The following is a 24,340-nucleotide window of genomic DNA, read 5'->3' as shown; positions in this document are numbered from 1 at the left end:
GAAGCATATAATTCTAATGTAACATTTTCAATGTATTTTAGATAGAAGTTAATTATATGCTCCTATACATCTGAAGGAAAGCTTTTATGCAGTATACATTAAATAAATGCAGAATGGTTGATAATAGGAATAATCGTTTCAGAACTCCCATAAAATGGTAAAAATGGTAGGCCATATGCTACATTCCCATAAGGTGTCTACAATGTTGACTTAGAAATATGGTTTTGTTCTTATCTTTTTTGTTCAATGTTGCCGATTGATGTATTTAATATCAAATATATGGTCTTCAAATTATTTGCAAGTGCAGTAACTAAGAATTGAAGTAGGCCAACCACATGGTACAAATTCACCATAACGCAAATAAAAACCTTGCCAAAATTAAAAATTAAAAAGTAATAATAATTAAATTAACGTTTTCAATACTTATGACCAACCCTCACCAAAACTTGAATTTGTGTGGATTGCACTGGCCATTGCATGTGCATGATTCATCTAACCTATTCCTCTTTCCTTCAATTTTAACCTACTACAAACTCTCCATTTCAAGTCTATCAAATGTCATTACAAATGTCGAGCAAATTGTCTAACATCCACTCTCCATATTCTTCTCGGGATATAAAAAATGAACTTGCACCAGGGTGACCTCCCCCGCCATATGCCTACAAAATATTATACACAACATGGTCAGCATACAAAAGAATATTACCAATTGACAAAGGCGTGCTTTATAAAACAAAATAATAATAAAAAAACAAGCCAATTTCTGAATAAAAGTTCATGAGATTGTAATATGACAGAACAAAAACAGTTTCTCCATCAAACACTCAACAACTCTGCAATGTACCCAAACTTACCCTTGAGATTTCAGTGGTGTCAATGGAATCATCAGTTGATCGCAAGCTTATCTTGAGCTTGCCTCCGTGTTCATATATAACAGCACCAATTGGCCTACACAGACTTAAAACTGTGCTTAGTATGGAAAAGTCAACTGGTTTTATTACATATATTGCAAAAAAGTCTTATAGATTTGAACTATAAATTTTAGATCCTTCACTTTTAGTTTGAATCCTTCGATTTTGTTTGCCTTAAAAATTACTACTGTTTCCTTTAATATTAAATGATGATGAATTACATTACTATAACTGATCGATTGCCCTGAATAAGAATCAACCAGACCTAATCTTGATAATAGTCAGGTGGAAGGATGACTCCAGAATTATATGATTTTCCTTTTTCTAGTTCTTTCAAAATAAAATCTACCAATTCTAACTACAAGTCCGACACAGTTTGGAACTTTTTATACAATTAAATAAAATGCCTAAAAAAAATAGATGATTGGAATTCAATGGTGACTAAACCCGTGACATTGCCAAGGTAATCAAGAGAAACCACAGCCCCACAATCTTCTCTAGCCTTCCCATCCTTCCTGCAAGCTCTCATTCAAATCTGCTGATTTTTCACACCCGTTTACCCCATATGAAGCCATGGACTCCACAGAGGGACACACTGCTAGGCTAAGTCATATAAAAATATCGCTACCCCAGAAGTTTGGAACAACCAAAACCCAGTAGCTCTAAACTAGGAGGATTCCTTCAATACCATGCAAAAAAACCTTGGACAATTTTCCAGCTAGAAAAGAAAAAGGTTGCTTCCTTAGGATGGCTAAAATCAATCTCTTTGAAAGAAATGTAAGGACATATTTAGCTGCTCAAAGAACAAGCTCTGATCTGTCATTTCATGGAAGATTTCCCGAAACCAAAAACTCTCAAATGTTGGGGATCTAGGACAACTGCAAATCCTTGGGAACAATAGAAACACTACCAAAGCCCAAAGGATATTTTCTAGCCATTTTTGTATCCAAGAAGAAAAAGCAAAATATCTGCCAGGATGGACCGCAGTTTCTCAACGGTTTTGCACCATTTATGAAACATTAAGCTCCAGCTTTCAACCATACAAAAGATCTCCCAACCATAGTCCCTGTATGGGTCTATCTCATACAGGGACTATGGTTGGGTCTATCTCATACAAATCGCTGGTATTGGTTCAATTACCTTTGATGGGAAGCATAACACTGACAATGTTAAGGGTTTGCATCATAATCTATTAAGTGTCGGACAGATGTGCGAAAATGGATACAATGTCATCTTTCAAGACAATGGATGTGAGATTTGAAAGGATTCCACAATGGTTATTGCAACTGGAAGAAGGACAAATGGAAATATGTACCAGTTAGAAGGCATTACAAAACATTGCTTGATATCACAACTTGATGATGGTTATGGCACCGGAGGATGTGGCATATCAACTTTGACAACTTGGTACAGATCAGTTCAAAGAGTGCAGTTAAGAGACTTGCCCAAATTGTCTAAACCAGAGAACAATATGGAATGTCAAATAGGAAAGCAGACCAAAAGCACATTCAGAGGAAAGGAGTACTCGTCCACCGAATTAATAGATTTGGTTCACACAGATCTTTGTGGTCCAACCCGGACAAGAAGCCTTCAAGGTGAGAGGTATTTCATGTTACTGATTGATGATTATTCTAGAATGACTTGGGTTGCATTTCTCAGAGAAAAATCAGAAGCATTAGAAAAATTCAAGATATTCAAGGCAAAAGTTGAGAATGAAGTTGGCAAGAAAATCAAGTGTTTAAGGTCTGATAGAGGAGGAGAATTCATCTCGGATGAATTCAATGACTTTTGTGGAAAGCATGGCATCAAATAACAATTATCAGCTCCACGGACACCCTAGCAGAACAGTGTAGTAGAAAGAATGAACCGGACTATACAAGAAGTAGCCAGAACCATGATAAAAGGTGCAGAGTTACCTGAAGTCTATTGGAAATAAGCAATTCATACAGCAACATACACACTCAACAGAACTCTGTATCGGAGGAAGTATGGCAAGACATCTTATGAACTATGGTATAGCAAAACTCCGACAGTAAAATATTTCAAAGTTTTGGAAGCAAGTGCTATATTGAGAGAGATGAGGATAATCTTGGAAAGTTTGACAACAGAGCAGGAAAGGTATATTCCTGGGTTACTCAACAAAGAGCAAGACATGTAGATGTTTTAACAAAAGATTGAATAAAATTGTTGAAAGTGCAGATGTAAAAGTTAATGAATATACTTCAGAAGAGTCAGAAATTGTAGCAGGATATGACTCAGATGAATCTGGAGAAAAGGAAAGGAAGGAAGAAACCAGGAGTGAAGAAAAGAATGATCAGGATGCTATGGCATCTACATCCAAGACTCCAAGGTATGTCAAAAAGAAACACTCAGAAGAACAGATCATTGGAGACAACAACAAAGGAGTTATCACAAGAAGCAAAGCAACAAAAGAACAAGTCTTGTTGTGTCTGCTATCTAAAACTGAGCCAAAGACAATAGAAGAAACCTGCAAAGATCAGAACTGGATGAAGGCAATGAAAGAGGAACTAAATTAGATTGAGAAAAACCAGACATGGGAATTAGTCAGCAGACCAGAAGACAAGAATGTAATCGATACTAAATGGGTATTCCGGAACAAGCTAGATGAAGATGGAAAGGTTGTAAGGAATAAAGCAAGGTTGGTTTGCAAATGATACATTCAGATTGAAGCTATTAACTTTGATGAAACTTATGCCCTGGTTGCAAGAATGGAGGCAATCCGGATGTTCTTGACATTTGCAGCATTCAAAGATTTCAAGGTTTATCAAATGGATGTGAAATCAGCATTTCTAAATGGAGAATTAAAATAAGTTTACATTGAATAACTAGAAAGATTCAAGTTGAAGGATGATCCAAACATTGTTTGCAAATTAAAAAAGGCTTTGTATGGACTGAAACAAGCTCCTAGAGCTTGGTATGGGAGATTAGACAAGTATCTAACTGATCAAGGATTTTAGAAGGGTTTAGTGGATAGTAACTTGTACTTGAAGACAGAATTGGGTAAAATTCTAATTGTGATAGTGGATGTTGATGATATAATCTTTGGAGGAAATAAAGGTATGTGCAGAAAATTTGTTGTTGAGATGTAGAAAGAATTTGAGATGTCCATGATCAGTGAGTTGAATTTTTTCCTTGGATTGCAAGTTAATCCAAATGATAAAGGAATTTCCATTTCTCAGTTTAAGTATGTCAAAGAATTGTTGAAGAAGTTTGGGTTGGAGAATTCCAAATCAGTATGTACACCTATGACTACCGGATGCAAGTTAACTAAGGATGATAAATCACCTAAGGCAGATGCAAGTCGGTACAAGTCAATGATTGGAGGACTATTATATTTGACTGCTACCAGACCGGATATCATGTATGCAATATGCTTGGCAGCTAGGTTTCAGCAAGAACTGAAAGAATCACATGTTATGGCAGTAAAAAAGATTTTCAGATATCTTAAAGGGACAAAAGAGTTTGGTATGTTGTATCCCAGAAATTCAGATTTTAACCTCATAGCTTACACAAATGCAAACTGGGTTGGAAGTGTTGATGACAGAAAAAGCACAAGTGGAGGAGCATTCTTTCTTGGCTCCCAGTTAGTCACTTGGTCAAGTAAAAAGCAAGATTTTGTGTCATTATCATAATAGGCTGCCCCCTTTGGTAAAATTTTCCAAACAGACTATGAGGAATTTTGTCAAACAGTAACCATGAATTCAGACTGCGTACTGAAATGTTGTAGACCGATGTTTAATTGATACCTCGTGCGTTTGGGTTTTGGCAGATTTGCGTGCATTCATTCTAATTCCATTATAGAACCAGCAGCTAGTTCATACATATTTAATTACAGACCAAAACTACATTGAGCCAATAAGTTTCTAAAACTTCAAGCATTACAGTTTAGACATGAGTTCATCTCAGATTTACAATCAATACAATTTCCAATTGTTGGCAAGGGTTTGCCTATATCCTAGGATTTGTCGTCATCTTTCAATTTATGTCATGATCAAGGTTCATTTTAGGCAGGTTAGTTCTATGGTAATTTGTATCCTCGTTTTTAAATGTAAGGTCGGCAGTTTGTAAAATGTGTACCTTATTGAAATTAGGTGAACCTAGTTGAACTAGCATGAACTGCCTTGTACTTTTTGTTTTCGTTCAAGTCGGTTACGTCTCCTTTCTTTTCGATATAGTCGGGAGTCTTACTTGATAAATACATAAACATGCTCGAACATGCGTGAACTAACTTGAACCTTTGTGTTCAATGGGTTCGCGAGGTTCAATAAGGAAATGTTATGATTCATTTTGAATGCCCAGGACTCTTCTTTCAAAGATAACAGCTGGCGCCGATTTTCCCGAGGCACATGATTGGATGTTTGTAATCATGGAAAGTTAAGTTCATGACACGCGTCAAAACAGTTGCATGAGCAAAATGAGTGAGGTGACGGAAGTTAAGAGATTGCATTTAATGCTTGTCATATCAAAATCTCCGGCATGTGTGAGGCAGATTTGTTTCTCAATAAATTTAAATTTGATATATGGCACCGTTACAAGTGATGATTTTACCAACAACTCAGTCAATTTTTGGTAAGGCGTTGGAGCTGGCGAGAGGTAAACTTTTTCTGCAAGCATAGGGATTTCAGGAATTTGTTGACACAAGGTGAGTTCAGTTTTTCTGTTTTCCTGTTGGCTTTACTTCTGGTTTTGTTTTCCTGCTTGGGGAGTCGTATTTTAATGGCTGAGTTAGTGAAAGTGAAGTCTGCATTTCATTTATTCGGTAATGCTGCTAGTCTAGAATGTGTGCATCCTGAATTCAGTGACACTACCCTAAGAGACTTTGACATGGGCAACCTCTTAGAGAGGTTAAAAAGTCAAATGTTTGAACCCTTCATGACTGAGATAGCAAATAGTGGTTTGGTGGAAGCGGCAGCCTTCCCTTTAGCAGTCGCTTGTCCAGAATTGGTGAGAGAATACATTAATAGGTTTGATATTAGACACCAATGTATAAGGAAAGATGATGGTCAGGTCTTGTTAACAGTGAACCGAGAAAAAATTGTCTCAGATTTTAGAATTCCTGAGAGGGACGCATACTATGAATTTACCCCTTCTCTCTCTGTTACAAGATTTCATGAGAAGGCGAACAAGCATAGAAATGTAGAAATGTTATTGCTAGAAGCTGGTTGATTAAACCTCAGAGAGGTGGTTCTCGTTTACCGAAATCCTTGAATAGAGATCATGTGAAATCCTACATTAGGGATTTGATAGTTTTGTTGCATAAGGTTAGAGGAGCGGCTGATTCGTCTCTGTTCACGGAATGGATGTATCATTTCGTTCAAGTCGTCTTAGACGGAACCTGCTACATAGATTGGGGCGAAGTTATTGCAGAAGAGCTCCAAGATCAATTGAAACAAGCACGGTTCGGGGATAGAGATTTCTACATGTCTTCATATCTTATATATTGTCTGGCATGCACAAAAGAATGGCAAGGAGTACCTCGAGCCCCAATGTTTGAAGGAATTCGGGTTTTTGAATTCTACCCCTATTTTCAGAGTGAGAAGGCTTTGGAAAACTATAGGCGGGTTCATGATGTTTTTACTGGAAGAATGTTTGCAGAATTGACAGGGAATCTGGAAAGAAGGATTTCTGAAGAGGCTCAACAATTAATCAGAGTATACGGGAGCTACTATATTCAGTATCCCCACTTCACTTACCTTCGGGTGGGTGGTTTTGAAGAGGAACCCATGAAATTGCCTCGATATGATTTTGATTGTTTTGTGCTAGCAGAGCTTTGTAGGCAATTGGCTCGTGTGATTAAAAAGTATGCAGATTTAAGTGATCGTGAAGCCCTCTTTCCCCTTGAATTAGGTTCTTTTTCTTGCAAGTCATTTGCAGATGCAGCCAGTGTTGGAGTTGATTTAAATAATTTCAATTTTGGTTTTCTATCAAGCTAGGAATAGTTTTGATAATAAACTCTTTGCTGTTCAAACCTTCAAATTAGGAAAAAGTTAGGCTCCTTCTGCCCATTTGGAAGATTTTTGGGAGGACTGTAAAGATGAGTTTGAAGTCCGGTTAAGAGACTATAGCAGATTGAGGATCCAACAGATTATTGATTGGAAGTTGGAGGTGAATGTTGAGGGGGTTACAGATCATGACGAAGACATCCTTGATCCTGAATTTGATAGAATCAAATCAAAGCCTTTAGATGAGATAAGTTGGTTTGAGTATGAAAGGGATGACATCGATGTCAGGGCGATAACCGTGATTCAAAGAACCGTACATTGGCTTTCTAGAATGAGACGATGGGATGCTCAGAGTTCAGAATCACAAATGATTAAGCAAGTTGTTTTTAGGGCTCCTGATGCTAACATTTCTGAAAATATGTCTTGCAGGAACAGAAACAAAAACCAAGAAATCTTCTCACCATAAGAAACCCACCTCTACAGCTAAAGAGGCTATCAGATCACCTGTTTTTGTTCGTGCGACTAGATCAAGGCCCAAAACTAGGAGCAAACCACAAGTTGCAGAACACTTTATTGATCTAGACTCGAGCGAAGAAGGTGCGAAGGATAAGTTTCCAGAAGTAAGAAATTTGTCAAAGATGGATCACCTCGAAGATGACATTGATCTGGATTTTGCTGAAAACCTTGACACTTCTCTTGGTTTTAAGGAACAGACTCGGGAGAAGTCTTTAATCCTAAAAGATTTTGTTGTTAGTTCTCCCCAATGGCTAGTGTCTTCTGTAAACAAAAGGAAAAATATTGTTCCCATCGCTTTGCCAATCGGAGAAGTTGTGAGTAAGTATGTGACGAAAACACCTCAGCCAAAAAGGGCAAAAGCAATGACAAGGTTAGAGATTGATGATAAAACAGGTAAATGGATGGCGAAGGTTGCAAAGCCAAATGTTGATGGAGAAGCATCTGAGCTTTCTGTTGATAGTTACCACGTGTTGAAAGTAGAGCTTGGAGTTGCTGACAGGGATACAGATAACCATCACTTTGAAGTTTCTGCAAAACGCATGCTAACCCGATCGCAAAAGGACAAGAAGGATAAGAAGGAGCTAAAACAGACCATCAGAGTGCTGGCGGATTACATTGATGCGATCAGTGGTGTATCTTCTTCTCCTAAGCCATTAGCTCAAGCTTCCCAATCTTTTGATCCCACATTACCTGCCAGTCGAAAGTTATTGAGTCAGATCCAAAGGGGAAAGGCCATCGCAGTTGTTTTTGACGATTGGGTGAATGGAGTCATTAATGACGGATGCAAATTCATTCGAGAATCCAGAAAAGTGTTTGATGAAACCTCACTCTTAATAACAGACATTCAGTCACAAGTTAAAATGTAGGAAAATGAAGAAACCAAATGGACGTCTGCCTCTTTATAGATTTATGAAATTCAAAAGTATGGGGTCGCTAAATTCCTGACTGAAAAAACACTTAAAACAGTGGATGAATCACTCCTGTTCACTGGTAAGCGCAATATTGATTGGAGGAATGCAACACTCAAGACAAGATGCGTGGAATTCATCAAGTGGGAGAAAATTAAAGGGGATATGTCAGAATTTAGCGACTGAATTGAGACATATTCATACCACTTATGTCTGGGGTGATGGTCAAGTCGAAAAGAGCATGAATGCGGTTGTAAAAATTTTCTGTGATGCCATGAATGAAGTTAAGAAGAATGCAGCACCCACGACAACTGATTTCACAAAGGTTGTCAGAGTTGAGACTGTATTATACATTTATGCAGATCAATTACCTAACTACGTGGAGGAAATCAAAAAGATCCGGCTAGAGGTAGAGGTGTGGAAACAGAGGATGACGTCCGTTAAAGTTTCCAGTGTTCCATCTTTACAGGAGTTCGTCGCGGCATACAAAGAATGGAAGGCGGCATTGAATGTGAATGTCGAGGATGGCGCAACTCAAGGTCCCCAATGCCTAGTAAGGATTTGTTTTCGATTCTGAGGACGTGTCCTCTTTTATCTTGCTCAAGAGACTTTTCTGTTATTTTACAGTTATGTTTTCAAACTGTTTCTGTTGGTAATTGTTTACCACAGAAAATTACTCTGTAAGGGTAAAAGAAACAATGGATGTTATTTAAGGGATGTTTTGAACTGAAGAAGGGTTCAGATTTTTGGAGAAATCCAGAAGGTTTTTGGGTTTATTACTATTTTGTTGTATGTTTCTTTTGGAAGGATAATCATGTCGAATCGTTATTTATCTTTGAATGAATGAAGAAAACAGATATTTGCTGAAAGACTTGAATCTATGTGTTCAATCTTGAGCATTTGCCTCTTTGTTGGTTAAATTATCACTGAATCATATATGTTTATGTGAATGATTTATATGAGAAAGAACATTATCTAGCAATACTGATTTGCCAATTCCTTGTTTATGTGAAGTCTGAAATCTGTGAAACTGTGTTTTTCATGATTAATGGAAATATTTACGTATGCTATGTTCATTGCATGTTTATGGATGAATGTATTGCCTTAACTACTTTCTAGTTAAAAATGGGCACAAAGTTACATTGAATATGATATAAGGGAGTTGTACCTGTTTTAAAATTCAAAGTGAAAAGAACAACTGTGTTTTCCCAATTTGTTAGTTTACAATTGTGACTTCATGAGGGTGTGGAGTTTAATTGAATAAAAATCAAAGAAGCATATTATGTTAACTAACACCAATTAAAGTACATTATAACCTAATCTCAAGAGACAATTCGGAACCTGGTATTGAACTATTGTTCAGTAGCCGGCTGTTATCTTTTCTGCAGAAGGTGGGCACAACCTCCTTCATTCCTCACGACCCCGCCATGCCGGAAAGTTTGCTCACCACGTACCAGCTAGTTCCCACACTTCCTTCAGCTCCACCACTCTCCTAACACACCACTCTGAACTCCAATAGACAACGCCAAAGAATATCGCGTGGCTTGCTGCTGGCTGTCACGTCCAGGGTGAAGTAATCAGCAGCAACGTATTAATCTTCCTAGGTGTATCTCCCAAGTAGGCCGTGTGACTTAACTGCTCAACGATATCAATACTCCTTTCAACTATTTATTGCAACCTGTGACATGAAGTTCCGCGCTTACTACCGTGATTCCTAGCCACCATCAACTATGTCTTTTCTTATTGGCTGATCACAACTTCCATTTCGGCTCCCTGCTGGACCACGCGCACTAAAACAACTGTTTCTTGCGCTGTGAAGATTGACCAGCCTCACAAGGATGCTGAGATTACACTCTGCGACTACCACTAGTAAGGATGCAACATGCTACGCCAAACCCAGCATGAACAAAGTGCAAATAATCCAGCACTGATAATGAATAGAATACATGTCATGAGCTACATTTTCTTCTCAACTCAACTTCACAAACAACTGAAATGTGTATACCTTCTATCCTCCCATTGCCAATTTGATTTTTAAATGATTTCCCAAACCTGGTCTTTCACAGGCAAGAGAAATGCCACACTTGAGAGATTTTGTCCCCAAATGCCAAAGACTTGAAATTCTGCAGAAATCACCAATTTTGAAATAACTCCATTTCCAAGATATCCCCTTCAGCATTGAAATCTCTCATTTATAACTCTTTTTGGGCACAATTACCAATGCACCATGAATGTGGGATTAAAGATAGTTGTAATAAAATATTAATATCCCTTATGTCACTAAAATGAACGGGGACTTCTAATTTTTTTCCCTTTAAACATTATTCTCAACATTAAATAAATCACTAAACTTTAAATTTAATCACCCAAATAATTAAGGGCTCATAAATTGGCAAACCTGATGAAGAATTAAATGCACCAAAATACTGACATCCAAAAATGCTTCAAATGTTTAAAGTCACTCAGTCGCAGCTGACTTACTACAAATAGTAAGTGTCTGGGAACCCTACCAAAACAACTCCGATTTGCTTGAAACTGAAAAGACCTAGGCCAAATCCCTCACTAATCCTTGTAAAATCCTGGTTAGCCCTCGAGACCAAGGCAAAATGGGCTAATGACAAATCATCTGATGTCAGGCTAAAATGGGGACATTACACTTATCTACGGCAGAGGCAGAGTACATTGCAGCATCTTCTTGTTGCATTCAGATTTTATGGATGAAGCAGACTTTGAAGGACACTGGTGTGAAGTTTGATGACCCCATTCCAATCATGTGTGATAATACTAGTGCAATAAACATTTCCAAGAATCCAGTACAACATTCGAAAACAAAGCATATATCTATCAGGTATCACTTCTTGAGGGAGAAAGTTCTAGATAATGAGGTCAAACTTGAGTATGTGCCTAAAAAAGAGTAGATTGCAGATATTTTCACAAAGGCGTTGTACAAAGATACCTTTGAGTATCTCCGACAGAACTTAGGGGTAGTACCCCCTACCAGTTTCAACTAATGTGCATTTTAGGTGTGCATTGGTCCAATGAGCAACATGTACATTCTTTTCTGGACTGATGTTGATGTGCCTCCTCTTAGGGGGAGCAGGAGTGAGATTCTCAAGGGAAGTATTGACCACCTTTGTCATTGTCAACGGGGGGGAGAGAGATGATTGTGCACTCAATGATGATCTTTCGTTTTCCATATCATTGTCGATGGATGTTGCCATCAATGACAAAGGGGGAGATTGTTAACATTGCATTATGTGTTGTCATTGATGTCAAATCATTTGGGTCTAGATTAAGTCCAAATGTGGTATGATGAGCAGGAGTGTTCAATTTAGGCATGTGTGGTTGAAGGTTTCTTCCACCGGATGCGTTTGGTATCTTGGAAGATGATTCTCTGTATTATTTTTGGGTCCGGCGTGATCCGGAGCTCAAAGCCTTAGACCGGATATTGAGATTGCATAGCGTGCGGATGCATTTTAGGTCCAGCCTTAGTGATGTACGTAGTGTGTTAATGTGTTCGAGGAACGGTGTGATATGGTTCACTTTTCATTCCTTGCCACCACCGGAATGTTTAGTGGAGACCTATTTTAGATCCTTGTCTCAACCAACATTGAAAATTATAATTTCCAGATACTATACATATTGGAGCTTGATTTGATGAATCAACACATCGCTTTTTGTGTTGAAGACATGCGAGATTGAAGGAATCCAGTGACTGAGATATTTACTGGAAGCAGTTCTGGCAGTACAGACTTGTTGACGTGTATTTTATACACCATCATACACAGAATAAAATACCAATAGGCATCTTATCCTCTCTTGAGAAAAAGCCTCTAACTGCTGAAGATTCGCATAAAGGATCAGTTAGGAAGACTCCAAGGTTCTGGTTAGTAGGGTCTCTACGTGTGGACAAGCTTCCAGCGGTACGATGTGATTTGCTGTATCCTTCAAGGGGTCTTACGCTTCCGAAAGTTCAAGATTTTACTAAACTAAAGAAACTTTTCAAAAAAAATAACAAAAGGATAGGGTTTTCAAGGGGTATAATCTAGTCTAACCCTAAGAATGACTTCGTGTGAACAAGACTTGGCAAGATTCAACCAACTTCAATTTTGCCATAAGATAACAACTCAATTGAAATTGATGCGATCTTCTAAGGTAACAAAATGATTTTCAATGCATCAAAGATCAAAGACACTACCACGAAGGTACATATCCAAGACACAATAATGATTGAAGGTTAAGTGATTCAAGGTATTCTCCAGTCGACCACGCAAGGCGTTCCTACAATCAGCAAGAAGCTAGTGGTTTGGATTACGAATCCTACCAAAGATCAAGTCTCACACTATGTCCTTCAAATTAACACACTACTTTGATTGAGCATGATTCAAGTAAATTTAACAACCATGAAGATAACCAAGAAAGTTGCAACAAAACACCATTACTTCAATATTTCATTGATTTCGAAGTCATCATGTACAACAATTGCTTGAATTCCTCTCCTCAAACTCAATCTTGCTACAAAATAAAATTGCTTCTAACTTCTAATCTCTTAGCTATCTCTCTTCTCTATTACAAAAAAAAAAAAAACCATTCCAAATGAAATGAAAATGAGGGTATAAATAGCATCCTCAATTACAATGAAAGGTCCAGATTGAAAGTAGATCAACGGTTAAGATCATGACACCTAAACCCTAATTAGGGTTTGTTACAAATGGCCTCCTTTTTACTGAACAACATTAAATGCATAGCCAAATATTAAATTTGGCACAAAAACTTAGGAGACATAAACCAATGACAAATAAGATGCCATGTCATCTATAACAACCTCTCATCTAGAATCTTATTCCCTTTCCAATTCTCTTTTTTAGCATATGCAATGAATCTTGACACGATTCCTTCGATCTCTGCAATTGGAATCTTGGGAAGATTCTTCATACTCTCTTCCAAGTGGATGACCTGATCGAATGCATCTAGAAGAGCTGCGTCCCAAGTAGATTCAAGTTCCTTTGTTCTTTCAATCAGGAGCATGGTGGCAAACATTTGATCATATTGCTCGTCTGTAACATTTGCGTCCTTGCAAAAGATGACCTTGATTCTATCCTCTAATTCCTGCATATCCACATCTGTCTCGACCTCGATCCTTCTGCCAAGAATGGTACGAAGTACCTCAAATACTCTGTCCTGGATCGGATTGATCACCTCCTCAACTTGGCTACATCTTGTACTAATGTCCTCAAAGAAAACACTCTTCATATGGAGTAAGGTTGACCACTGAAACAAACTGTGAGATCCTCCATCCAAGATCTTCTCTTGCGCTAAGACCTTCCTCGATGTGTGTCTGATTACTTTCAAGACAGGGATGATAACATCTTTGGTATGGGCAAATGCGGCTACTGTTATCATCAAATTGTGGATTATCTCAAGAACCTGGATAGCTTGATGAATAATCTTCATCATCCTTGTTACAAATTCTATGGCCACTGTATGAGATTTATCCATCCAAGTACTTGTACGCTGGACCATATTCCTGAATCTTTCTGCCTCATTGATTGATTGAAGTGGAAGTGCCTGCACTGGTGATCTAGCTGGATCCTGACGTCCCAAAGGTTCATTGATGTGACTGAAATATGTCCTCCATGCACCGACCTCTCTCTCAAGCTTTCTATTCTTCTCCATTTCTTCTCTAAGCTTGTCCTTCAATGCTTCAAATGAATCAGTGGCATCATCCAACGTCTGCTCTGCTGTGGATGGTCCTAGCTCAAAAGTCTGTATATCATATTCCTCTGCCAGGATCTCACCTTCATATTTGTCTACTGCAGGTGTAGCTATCTGCAGTTTTTTGGATCCAGTCTCATCTCGAATCATCTTGGACATCTTGGTAGCCTTTCTCTTCTCTGTTACTTCGTGAGAACGTCCAACAAGGCTCTCTAAATCAATTGCATTGTCCTCGTCCTCTACTACGATCACCTTGGTTAATCTTTCCTTCAACCAATCTGGGATAGCCGATCTTGTCTCTTGAACTTGAATTTCTTTATGCACTATTTCCTCTTGTCTGGGAGGAGATGTCATTTCATTGTCTTCTTTATCTTCATCTAACTCATAATCTTGGAGAGATCCATCTGGTGACCCTTGTTGTGCCTGTCCTTCTTCCTGCCTGTCGTTCTGTACTATCGACTCCATAGATTCTTCCACTTGAAGTGTCCTCTTCTCTGGTCTAGAAGATGTGTCGGATGAACGATCTCGGTTGGCCTCTTGTTTCTTCTTGGAAGATTCTCTCTTTCCAGGTCTCTCTTTCCTCTTCGAACCTCTTGGATGGAGATTGCCCTCACTGGCACATCGAAGGTTACCTTCACCTGAATTTCTAGGATTAGGATTGCCTTCACTCACACTAGCTCCACCTTCGGCTGGTTTCTCTTCCAAAGTGAAAGTCATAGCTATGCCTTGTTCTCTCAACTTCTGATGCTGTACGTCAACCCATCTGCGAGTACAAGACAAGACTGGAGCCATCAAAGTATCTAGATCCACGACCTCAGGCTCATTCCAATCTAACCTTATTGATTTGCTTTCTCGATCATAGGATGACTGGATATGTCTGCCACTGTCCTGTGCTTGGTCGGCCACTCTGTAAATCCTGCATTTCCTGATGAAATCCAAAGGCAATCTAGAATGCATTTTTTGTTTCACTTCAAGATCATCTAAGAGATTCATCATAAAATCTTCTATTTGGTACTCATGCTTAAACTTCCTACCGACTGTTTCCTCTAAATGTCCATGTGGATCAAAGCTTTCTCTCAAAGCAAAGGTTGAAAAAGAATACAAGGCTAACTCCTTCTCTGCGTCATCCATAGCTAAAGCATTAGGACATACCTCAACTGAATTGCCCAAAATGATAGGTACTGGAACTCCATTCTGATGTCTGTGTCTAAATGCCTTCGCATACGCTGCCAACTGTCTTGTTACTTCAAGTAACACAATTTTGTCTGTCGGATATCTCGGAAACATGTATGGAGGTAAAGAACATCCATGCACTCTAATATAAGTGAATTTCGGAAACTGAATAAACCAAGCACCGTACCTCTTCACCAATTCCTGTGCATCTTGAGATAATCTGTTGTGAATCCCACCTTGCAATGTCCTTGTGATGTTCATCGTGAAGGTATCATTAACTAGCTTGTAGTTGCTTCCTGGCGGATGATGCAAGTAGGCATAGGAATCACAAGCTCTGACCTCGCCGGGTCCTCTTCCAATCACTCCTCTGTGAGGTAGTCCTGCATACTCAAAACTCCTGATCAAGGCATAGATGACGTATGAACTCATGTGGAAGGACTTAGTAGCCTTGAGTCTCCTCAACTGTACGTCCAAGCAATGGCTAATCATCCTAGCCCAATGTATCGTACATTTTCCCTGAACAATCACCTAGATGAAGTAGAACATCCACTTCTCAAAGTAGAAGGTGTGAGGGGCTCCTGTAACTCGGTTGAGCATCGTGATCAAATCTCTGTACTCCTCCTGGAAATCAATCCTGTGCGGTGTGTTCGGGATCTTGCTTAGACGGGGACGGCTCTTGAGTAACCAGTTCTTATTAATTATGCTTAAACAAGCATCTGGATCATCTTCGTACATTGACCTGGCTCCTTCTATGCTTTTGTATATCATGTCCCTGTGTTCTAGAAGATGGAAAGCTTCACTTATAGCTTCCTCTGAAAGGTACGCCAAAGTGTTTCCCTCATTGGACACGATCGTTCTGGACTGTGGATCATAGTGACGAGCACACTCGATCATCAACTCATGGCACTGAGCAGCTGGAGGAAAGCCGGCCGCCTTAATGATGCCACTCTCGATTATTCTCCAGGCGACAGGTGATGGCTTGCCAATGTAAGGGACCTCTCGAAATTTCCTCGTGCTGAAGTTACCCAAGTTAGTATCTCCAATGTTGCTCCACTTCGACACGATCTTGGTCTCCACTTCTTCGGTCTTCTGATCTTCCTTCATGAGAGCCGAACGACTGGTGGATGCTCCCCCCTTCGGGGTCGCCATACCTCATCGCCCTGGTCCCTGACTGAGGGACAGGAGCGATCCATCACTTTGTCTTGATTCTTACAATTTTTACGTCCAGGGTCTCCATCTCCACGTTGAATTTGCTATTTTTGTTGGGTCCTTCGAGCTAGATTGACTTGCATGTGTGAATGAGCGCCTTTTGGATGTAATATCGCCCTGGTCCCTTGGAGAGGGACAGGAGCGATCTTAATGTTTTCATTTGAAGTTCTCCATTCTTGATATCGACTCCCCTTTATTACCTTTCAAACAACGCTTTGAACCCTTTGCAACTTTCTTCGAAGGAAAATAAGTGCTTTGGCAAATATCGCCCTGGTCCCTTGGAGAGGAACAGGAGCGATCCTAGTGTTTTCTCCTTGATCTTGCATCTTTGATCTCAAATTTCCATCACGAGGCGAATAATAACCTTGTTTCTTCATTCCGTACTTGTTCCACTTGAATTTTACAAGGCATTTAGACGTTTGGAAGGATCATCCCCCTTGTCCCTTGGAGAGGGACAGGAGCGAACTGGGGTATTTCTTTGCAAATCCTTCGATGTTGGCGACCTTTGATGCTTTGTGCTTGATTGGAACACTTCGAAACGTCCTTGCCACCTTGTTCTTTGTCTTGGAGTGTCTTGAACTTGGAGGAAAAGGCATCATAGTCATTATATCGCCCTGGTCCCTTGGAGAGGGACAGGAGCGATCTTGCTCTTGTGGGCTTCATCTCACTTTATCATCTTCGAAAATTATCTTCAACGGATCCGTTGTACCTCCTTTCATTCATCCATGCCTTGGGATTGATTGTAACTTAGCAAGAAATTTGTCTAAAACAAAAATCGCTCTGGTCCCTGCCTGAGGGACAGGAGCGAACTTAGGCATTTAAGTCCCTTGTTGACGTTTCATAATCTTCAATTTATCTTCAACGGGTTCAACTCACCTCCTTTCTTGCCTTCAAACTTATAACTTGTTTGATTTTTGCCCGAATTTTGCCTTATGAAGAATTTCGCTCTGGTCCCTTGGAGAGGGACGGGAGCTACAAAGAATTTCGCCCTGGTCCCTTGGAGAGGGACAGGAGCGATTTTTTCATTTTGGGTCATTCTCCTTCACGACGGCATTTCCAATTATATTCATTTGGCAAAACACATCTCCTTGGATCTCTTCAAATCGTCAAGTCGTCAAAATCCTGCAAGGACGAAGCAATATTTGATTTGTAGCTCCGGTCCTTCACTGAGGGACAGGAGCGATTTTGACTCCTGGAGGCATTTCCGTGTTCGTGAAATTCTTCAATTTATATTCAACGGAAAGATCACGCCTTTCTCTATCACTTCCATTTCGAAATTTATCTTGACTCTGCAGGGACAGTAAGATATTTGAAAACGAGCTCCGGTCCTTCACTGAGGGACAGGAGCGATTTTGCTCCTACAGGTCAAAATATCAAGATTTCACAAATTTAATCACTTCACAAGGCAAAAACAAATCATTTCAAATGCCTAGGATCAAAAATCAAAAGGGTCAAAATTTGGTCAAAATTAGTCAATTGGACAAAATTCACATTTCATCTTCAACACTTAGACAAATTTAAGATCTGCACTCAAAATTTCCAATTGAAAATAGACCATTTTGGCGAATTCATTGCATTCAAAATCGCATCCTACGAAAGGAGGCTCAAAAAGCTCTCAAAACTGACTGGATTCTGGCCTGAAAAGACGGCAATTAAAACCCTAAGGCTTGACCCTAAATCCAGACAATTGACTGACTAACAAAACCCTAAAAAACGAAGCGAAAGGCGAGCAACAAGAAAAAAAAAAAAAAAAAAAAAGGAGCAAAAAGAGGGGGTCCCCATTTCAAATGGGGCGATGTGTGAAATGGTCACAACAAGACTGTGTTTTTCTTCTGGTGGATTCTCTTTGTCTTTCTTTCTTCTTCGGCAGTGAGCCCATTTGCAGTGAGCCACCCATTGTAAAAATCACCTTAACCGATGTTTATATATTGAGAATTAGCATTCTTTGTGGTTTTTCCCTTCTTAGGTTTTCCACGTAAATTCTGGTGTTTCTTGTGCCCAATCTGAATTTTGCATGTGTTTCTTAATTCTATTAATTCTGTTTAATATTCCAATTCTATCCTATAAGGTTAAAAGTGTTAGATTTGTTGTCAATTGATTCAACCCCCCTCTCAGTTGCCCGGATATTCAACAAGATGTATTGTAAGAACCTACTTTTCTGAATTTAAAGATGAATTTACTCATCTCAGAACTGTGACTTTTGCCATGCTCCTACTGAATATCCTGAGAAATCGTGTAAAGTCATGTACATATGTCGCTTCTTTGAGTCGTGTTCGTCTTAGGGGTCTTGTATACAATTTAGGGTAGGTTTTCTTTTCATGAGTTTTAGTTAGTTTGCTTTTGTTGAGCCTTGTTCTTAGTTTACCTCGAGCCATTTGACTCAAGATTCCTTAGGCAGCTCAAGTAGTTTAGTTGTTTGCTTGCTTTAGCTTCGTTTGCTTTAAGTTTTGGTTTGCTTTGGTGACGGTCATTTTGCTTAGTTTAGGTGTCCTAAGTGGGAGCCTTCATTTATGAGAAAGGCGTTTGTGTTGGTTTCTAATACGCTGGCTCATTTTGGATCTTATGTTTAGTCCATTTCCTAGATATCTACTTGTGAAGTACTTTAGAATCCGAGGTTGTTCCTCTCCATCTTTATCATTTGGTTAGGACTTGTGCTTGATTCGGAAGGAAAACACTTATTGTGTCTTGATACCGACATATTTCGATTACTATATTTCACACACTAAATAATTGCTCTAACCCATTGTGGTTTCTTAGGTGAAGTTGTGGCTAGTGAAAAAATCTAAAATCCTACTTCAGCGCCACTGTAATTCTCAAGCCCTAGTGAGACTCATTGCTTACAAGCCAAAGTGTGGAAAATATGTGAAAAGGAAAGCAATATCAAAAGAAAGAGAAAAATGAAAAAGAAAAGAGAAAATCAAGGGAAAAGAAGAAAAAAAAATGAATGAAAATGTAATATCAAAGTATTTGGCTTTGGGAACATGCAAGTAACTCCATCGCGGTTGTGGACGCTCGGCTGGTAATGGAGCAATATTCGTGAGATTACGGACTTCGAGGCTATAGACGCTCGCTAGCAGCAAGGCTCTATCCAAGATGCTTATTAAGTATGGATAACTCATGTAGCTAGTCACAATGCATTCTAAAAGTTTCAATGTTCTTATGAATCGGAATGAATACACTTGCACAAACATGGGTAATCAAAGACAATGTACCCAGATCCGGTTTGGGATTCTTCTTCCTTTTTGAGTATGCTTCCTAGTCTCTTGATAGGTTGGGTTGAATTTTCCGGAGGTTCTAAGTGTGGATTGGGTCTTTATCTTTGAAATGTTCAAGAACATTTATTCAAGATGGCGCTAGATGTGACATTTTCACACATCACCCCATTGCAAATGGGGACCCCCACTTTTTGCTTTGCGCTCGTGTTTTGTTTGGTAGTTTCTTTAGTTGTTAACCTTTACTTATGAGGGGAGGTTGGTTCTGTCAATCATGGATAGGGAGTTGAGGTCAGGTCGCCGGGTGATATCAAGGTTGCAAAGTTGCAAATGTTGTCAAGAATGGCTTTCAATGATGAGAAATATCCAAATGATGAAGTGTGAAAACATTGGGCCTATCAATGTTCTGGAGGTGAAAATTTGGCTCAGGTAAAATTTTGCTTAAGGCATGGTCTTGGCACTAGCTTTCTCATCAAGCGGTATTTGTGCGAATGGACCCTAGAAATGAGGCAAGAACCATGAGATAACCTAGGGCAATGTTAGATAAGTGATCAAGGTTGATGAATTGGGGTGGAAAACAAAAATTGATCAAGTCAAATTTTTGCTCAAGTTGTGGTCTTGATACTAGCTTGCTTACCAAGATCGGTCTTCAAAATAAGATATGGTCAAAAGGAATTATGGTTTTCCCTCTTCAATCTGTTTTATGATAAGACACATTCTTGGGGTGTGACCATGTTGATGTGTTTTTTATGCACATAACAATACAGAATAAATTACCAAAGTAATTTACCCTCTCTTGAACAAAATCACCTCAGATGCTAAGAATGAGATCAACTAAAATGATTCCAAGGTTTCTACATGTCAGGTCTTGACGAGTGGGTAAGTTCAGTGGTTGATGTGAATTGTTGTGTTTCATGAATGTTGCGGAATAGGTGTGCTGACAACTTAAGATTTATCAATATGGCTCTGGATTCACTTTTTACTAAAAAAGGGGGAAAAAGAATAGGGTTCAGGAAATCTATTATAAAACTAGGAATGTAGGAAATGATGAATGGATCTAGTGGAACCAAACTAGGCAAGGTCTCACAATCAGGTATTGACACAAGCTTAGTGCAATCATCTAAGGTATACTTAAAGATTTTCAGGCTATCACCATCAAACGTAGACACCATCCAAGTTCATGCTTGTCAACGGACGCGTAACAGTTGAAGTTATGCTTACTCAAATTCTAGTTGACCACACAAGGTGCACTTACCAGCGGCAAGAGGCTAGTGGTATGGACTAAGGATTCCACACAAATGAATTCAACAAATCTTCCACTCAATCTAACATACATGAAAATAAATTCTAATCTAACTTGGAGGAATTGAGAACCATGAATGCAAATACAACATTTGAAGAGCAAAATCACCAACAATTGAACAATGATTGGGATTCAAATAGCTGCAGCATATACCAACAATTCTACAAAAACTCTCCCTGGTGGAAAATCGATCCCTGTCTGGATGAAAATCCGGACAAAAATCCTCACTTAGTTGTCACAAAAATCCTATGGAAAATCGATGGCAGTCCGGAATCATCCGCACTCCTGGTGGAAAATCGATGGCAGTCTGGATAAATCCTGACACTTGGCCAAATTTTAGCACTCCCAGGGGAATTTCGATGACAGTCTGGATAAACAATGGGGGAAAATAGTAGCCAGTATGGATTCCAAGGGAAACCCATGTGTAGTATGGATTTTGAGTGGGGGAATGGGTTGGGTAGTCTGGAATGTGAGGGGAAAAGCACCTCTAGCATGGAATTTGACCCTTTAACCCTTGGAATAAGGATTTCCCTTAGGATTTTATCATTTTAACCACTCAAAATCATCTAGAAATTTTAAATTTAAACAGGGCTTAGGCTAATTTTCCAAAAAATATGAGCGAAACACTAGGAAAATATTGGAATAAAGTGCGAAACTAGCTTAAATAATACCTTAGGAGTGAGAAAACAACTCCAAAGGATCTATGAATATCTTGGTACTTTAAAATCACTGATGCGCGTGTTTAAAAACACGTTAATGCTCAATAAGTCTACACTTAGACAAAACTTAGGATCATTAAAATATCAACTGTTTGCAACTTGATCCTATAACTTCAAAAACCCTAGACGGCACTAAGCATGATCAAAACTCCGAGACTCAAGAACGGGAAACGCAAAATTGCCCACTAAGCAGCCAAAACGCTAACCTAACAATGCAGAAAGCCGGCAAAGAGGGGGTCCCCATTAGCAATGGGGTGATGTGTGAAAAGGTCACAACAGGCCAGTATGATATTTTGTTAATATGGTTAAAAATTTGTTGTGCACAATATGAGTTTCACAGGAAATGAATCGTTTCCACCCACTTTTACTGTATGATAAGCTGTAGTTATTCCATTTATTTTAAAATCAACGCATGCCATCTTTTATTTAAAATAAATGTAAAGCACATAACTTTTGTACCAGATAAACAATTTCTGTAATTTCTGGTTGGGCAAAAAACAATGGCAATGGAAATGGCAACAGGGCAGCAGAACAGAAAAGATGAGAGTCAGCAGAAAAGAAATGGGTATCAAGTTCTGAAACCATCAATTATGAACACAAGGGTGTGCATTGAAAGACAACAGCCTATAAATAGTGACTAAATGTAATCATATTGCACAACATTCTAACAAGCATATACAATCATGTTTGATTGAGAATGCTGACTAAATCAAGACTAGAAATGAACTATTGAAACACTTGTCCTCTTTTGTCTACTTACTAAATCAAGCATGTACCTTAAAATTGAACAACTTTTACTTACCCCTGCCAGAGACAGCACAGCCAAACTATGACCCATGAATAGTTTTAACAATTAAGCTTTAATTGTTATTTGTTCAAAGTCAATCTCCCACTGTCTGTTTTAAAGCTATAGCAAGCTCTAATAGAAACTTTGAGATACTATATTGGGTCGTAGATCAATGAACCATTCAATCTTACACTACAATCATTATATTATAGGAATTCATTTCCATACCATCAATTTTGAGCGCACTGCACACTTCTATATCTAGAAATAACACTAAAACAACTGCAGCAAATGTTCCAAAAATATGTACCGTAAACACTCAATGGCACTTTTGACTGAAAGATTATTGCCAAGTTCACTTCTAAGATTAACATGTTCATCAGCTCTCACAGCCTGCAAAGCAACATGCAAACAAATCATGAGGCTCAACCAAGCAGACAATTTTCTATAAGCAATAATAATGCACTATAATATAAACTGATGGCAAGGCTGTTTGAAAGCATACAAATGGCAATCTAAGTACACAGAGAAATTGCATATTCTTTATTTACATGTGAGCCACAATGCGCATGAGCATGCTGAAGATGGGATAAGACAAGTTTAAGCTCATATTAATTGGTCCCAACTCCCATGTATTCTTGACAAGAACTCAAAATTTTAAATTTTCAAGTAAAGTTGATAGCTCCTGGAAAATCACATTGCTTTTGGAGCTACTATAACTTATTCTACTCATAATGTTTATTTGAACAAATTTTTCAAACCTTAACCTTGACTAACATCAATTTTTCCAACTACATTTGAACCAAAAATATCTTTAATCCCTTACCATGACACTAACTTACATTTACTCCAAACTAATGTGCCATAAACAAAAAATCTCAAAAAAAGGACTACCATATCGAATATAACTTTGCAATAAACAATAGACCAATAAAAGGAAATCACAAGTCATCACACACATTCCATAAGGGGCATGGAATGACAAAATTGGAGAAGACAAATACAATTTTAGGAAAACAAAACAAACATAAACCTGAAAAAACATTTTAAAAACTCACAAACCCTTCCCACAACAATTACCACACATGGGAGAGCTAGGTCTAACAGTTTCCAAGGAAACAAAGATTGCTAATCTAACTAATTTACATGGAGAATCTCTAAGAATGTTCATGGATGATGACTTTTCATCTTCCTCAACCAGCTCCAAAGCTCTCCTCATCTCTTCCTTTGTCAATATCCTTAAACCTCCATTGCTTTTTAAAATGCCCAGATTTACATCAATTTCACCAATTTTTCTAACAAAAAAAGGAAATCTAGATTTACCTCTAGAATATGATTGTCTATCTCCTAACTTGTTTTTGTCATTTCCTTGAGAACAAATTCACAAGTAGATAATCTTTTGTAACATCCCCCACAAATTTCCACCTCATTTTTTCTAATAACAAGGCTGCAACTACCTTCTCAAATTTTAACTTAGTTGAGTTACTGCAAATGCCCATAACAAGATAATCTTAAGAATCAGGGAAAGAACTAAACCAAGTAATGCATTTGTCTTCAATCTCCATCTTGACATCTATAGGGGCTAATTGGCTTACCACCATATTGAATGCATTCAAATGCTTTATCACATAGTCACTATCACTCATTCTAAGGGAGTGCAACTTCTTTTGAAAAACATTGTTCTCATAGCTCCTTAGTGGTGGATTCTCTAGAGACATTCAACAATACTCAATCAAAACAACAAAGCCAAATCGTTCTTTTTGCATTCTAATCAATCTTTGCCCATTCATCTATTGTCTAACAAAGGGCTTTTGTCCTAACACAACTCACTGATCTCTATCAATCAGATCTTCCATCTTGAGCTTCCATATCTCAAAGTTCTAGCCATCAAATTTTTCAGCCTCCATCCTTGAAGTGCTTCTTA

At 38.6% G+C, this 24,340-nt stretch overlaps 1 protein-coding gene across 2 annotated transcripts in view; it reads right to left on the bottom strand.

Moving 5' to 3' along the window:
- Positions 1-352: 352 nt before the first annotated feature.
- LOC131064217 (uncharacterized) overlaps positions 353-24,340 on the bottom strand; it is a 105,258-nt gene continuing 81,270 nt past the window's right edge. For both annotated transcript variants that reach the window (XM_057998298.2, XM_057998299.2), the window contains 3 exons: positions 22,727-22,809; positions 855-948; positions 353-659 (listed from right to left, as the gene is read on the bottom strand). In XM_057998298.2, coding sequence (XP_057854281.2) covers positions 552-659; positions 855-948; positions 22,727-22,809 — 285 coding nt within the window. In that variant the 3' untranslated portion in view covers positions 353-551. The remainder of the gene's footprint in view (positions 660-854; positions 949-22,726; positions 22,810-24,340) is intronic.

The sequence above is a fragment of the Cryptomeria japonica genome, chromosome 6, assembly GCF_030272615.1.
Source record: "Cryptomeria japonica chromosome 6, Sugi_1.0, whole genome shotgun sequence".
NCBI classification, from domain to species: domain Eukaryota; kingdom Viridiplantae; phylum Streptophyta; class Pinopsida; order Cupressales; family Cupressaceae; genus Cryptomeria; species Cryptomeria japonica.
This window is presented reverse-complemented; position numbering and strand designations above follow the sequence as displayed.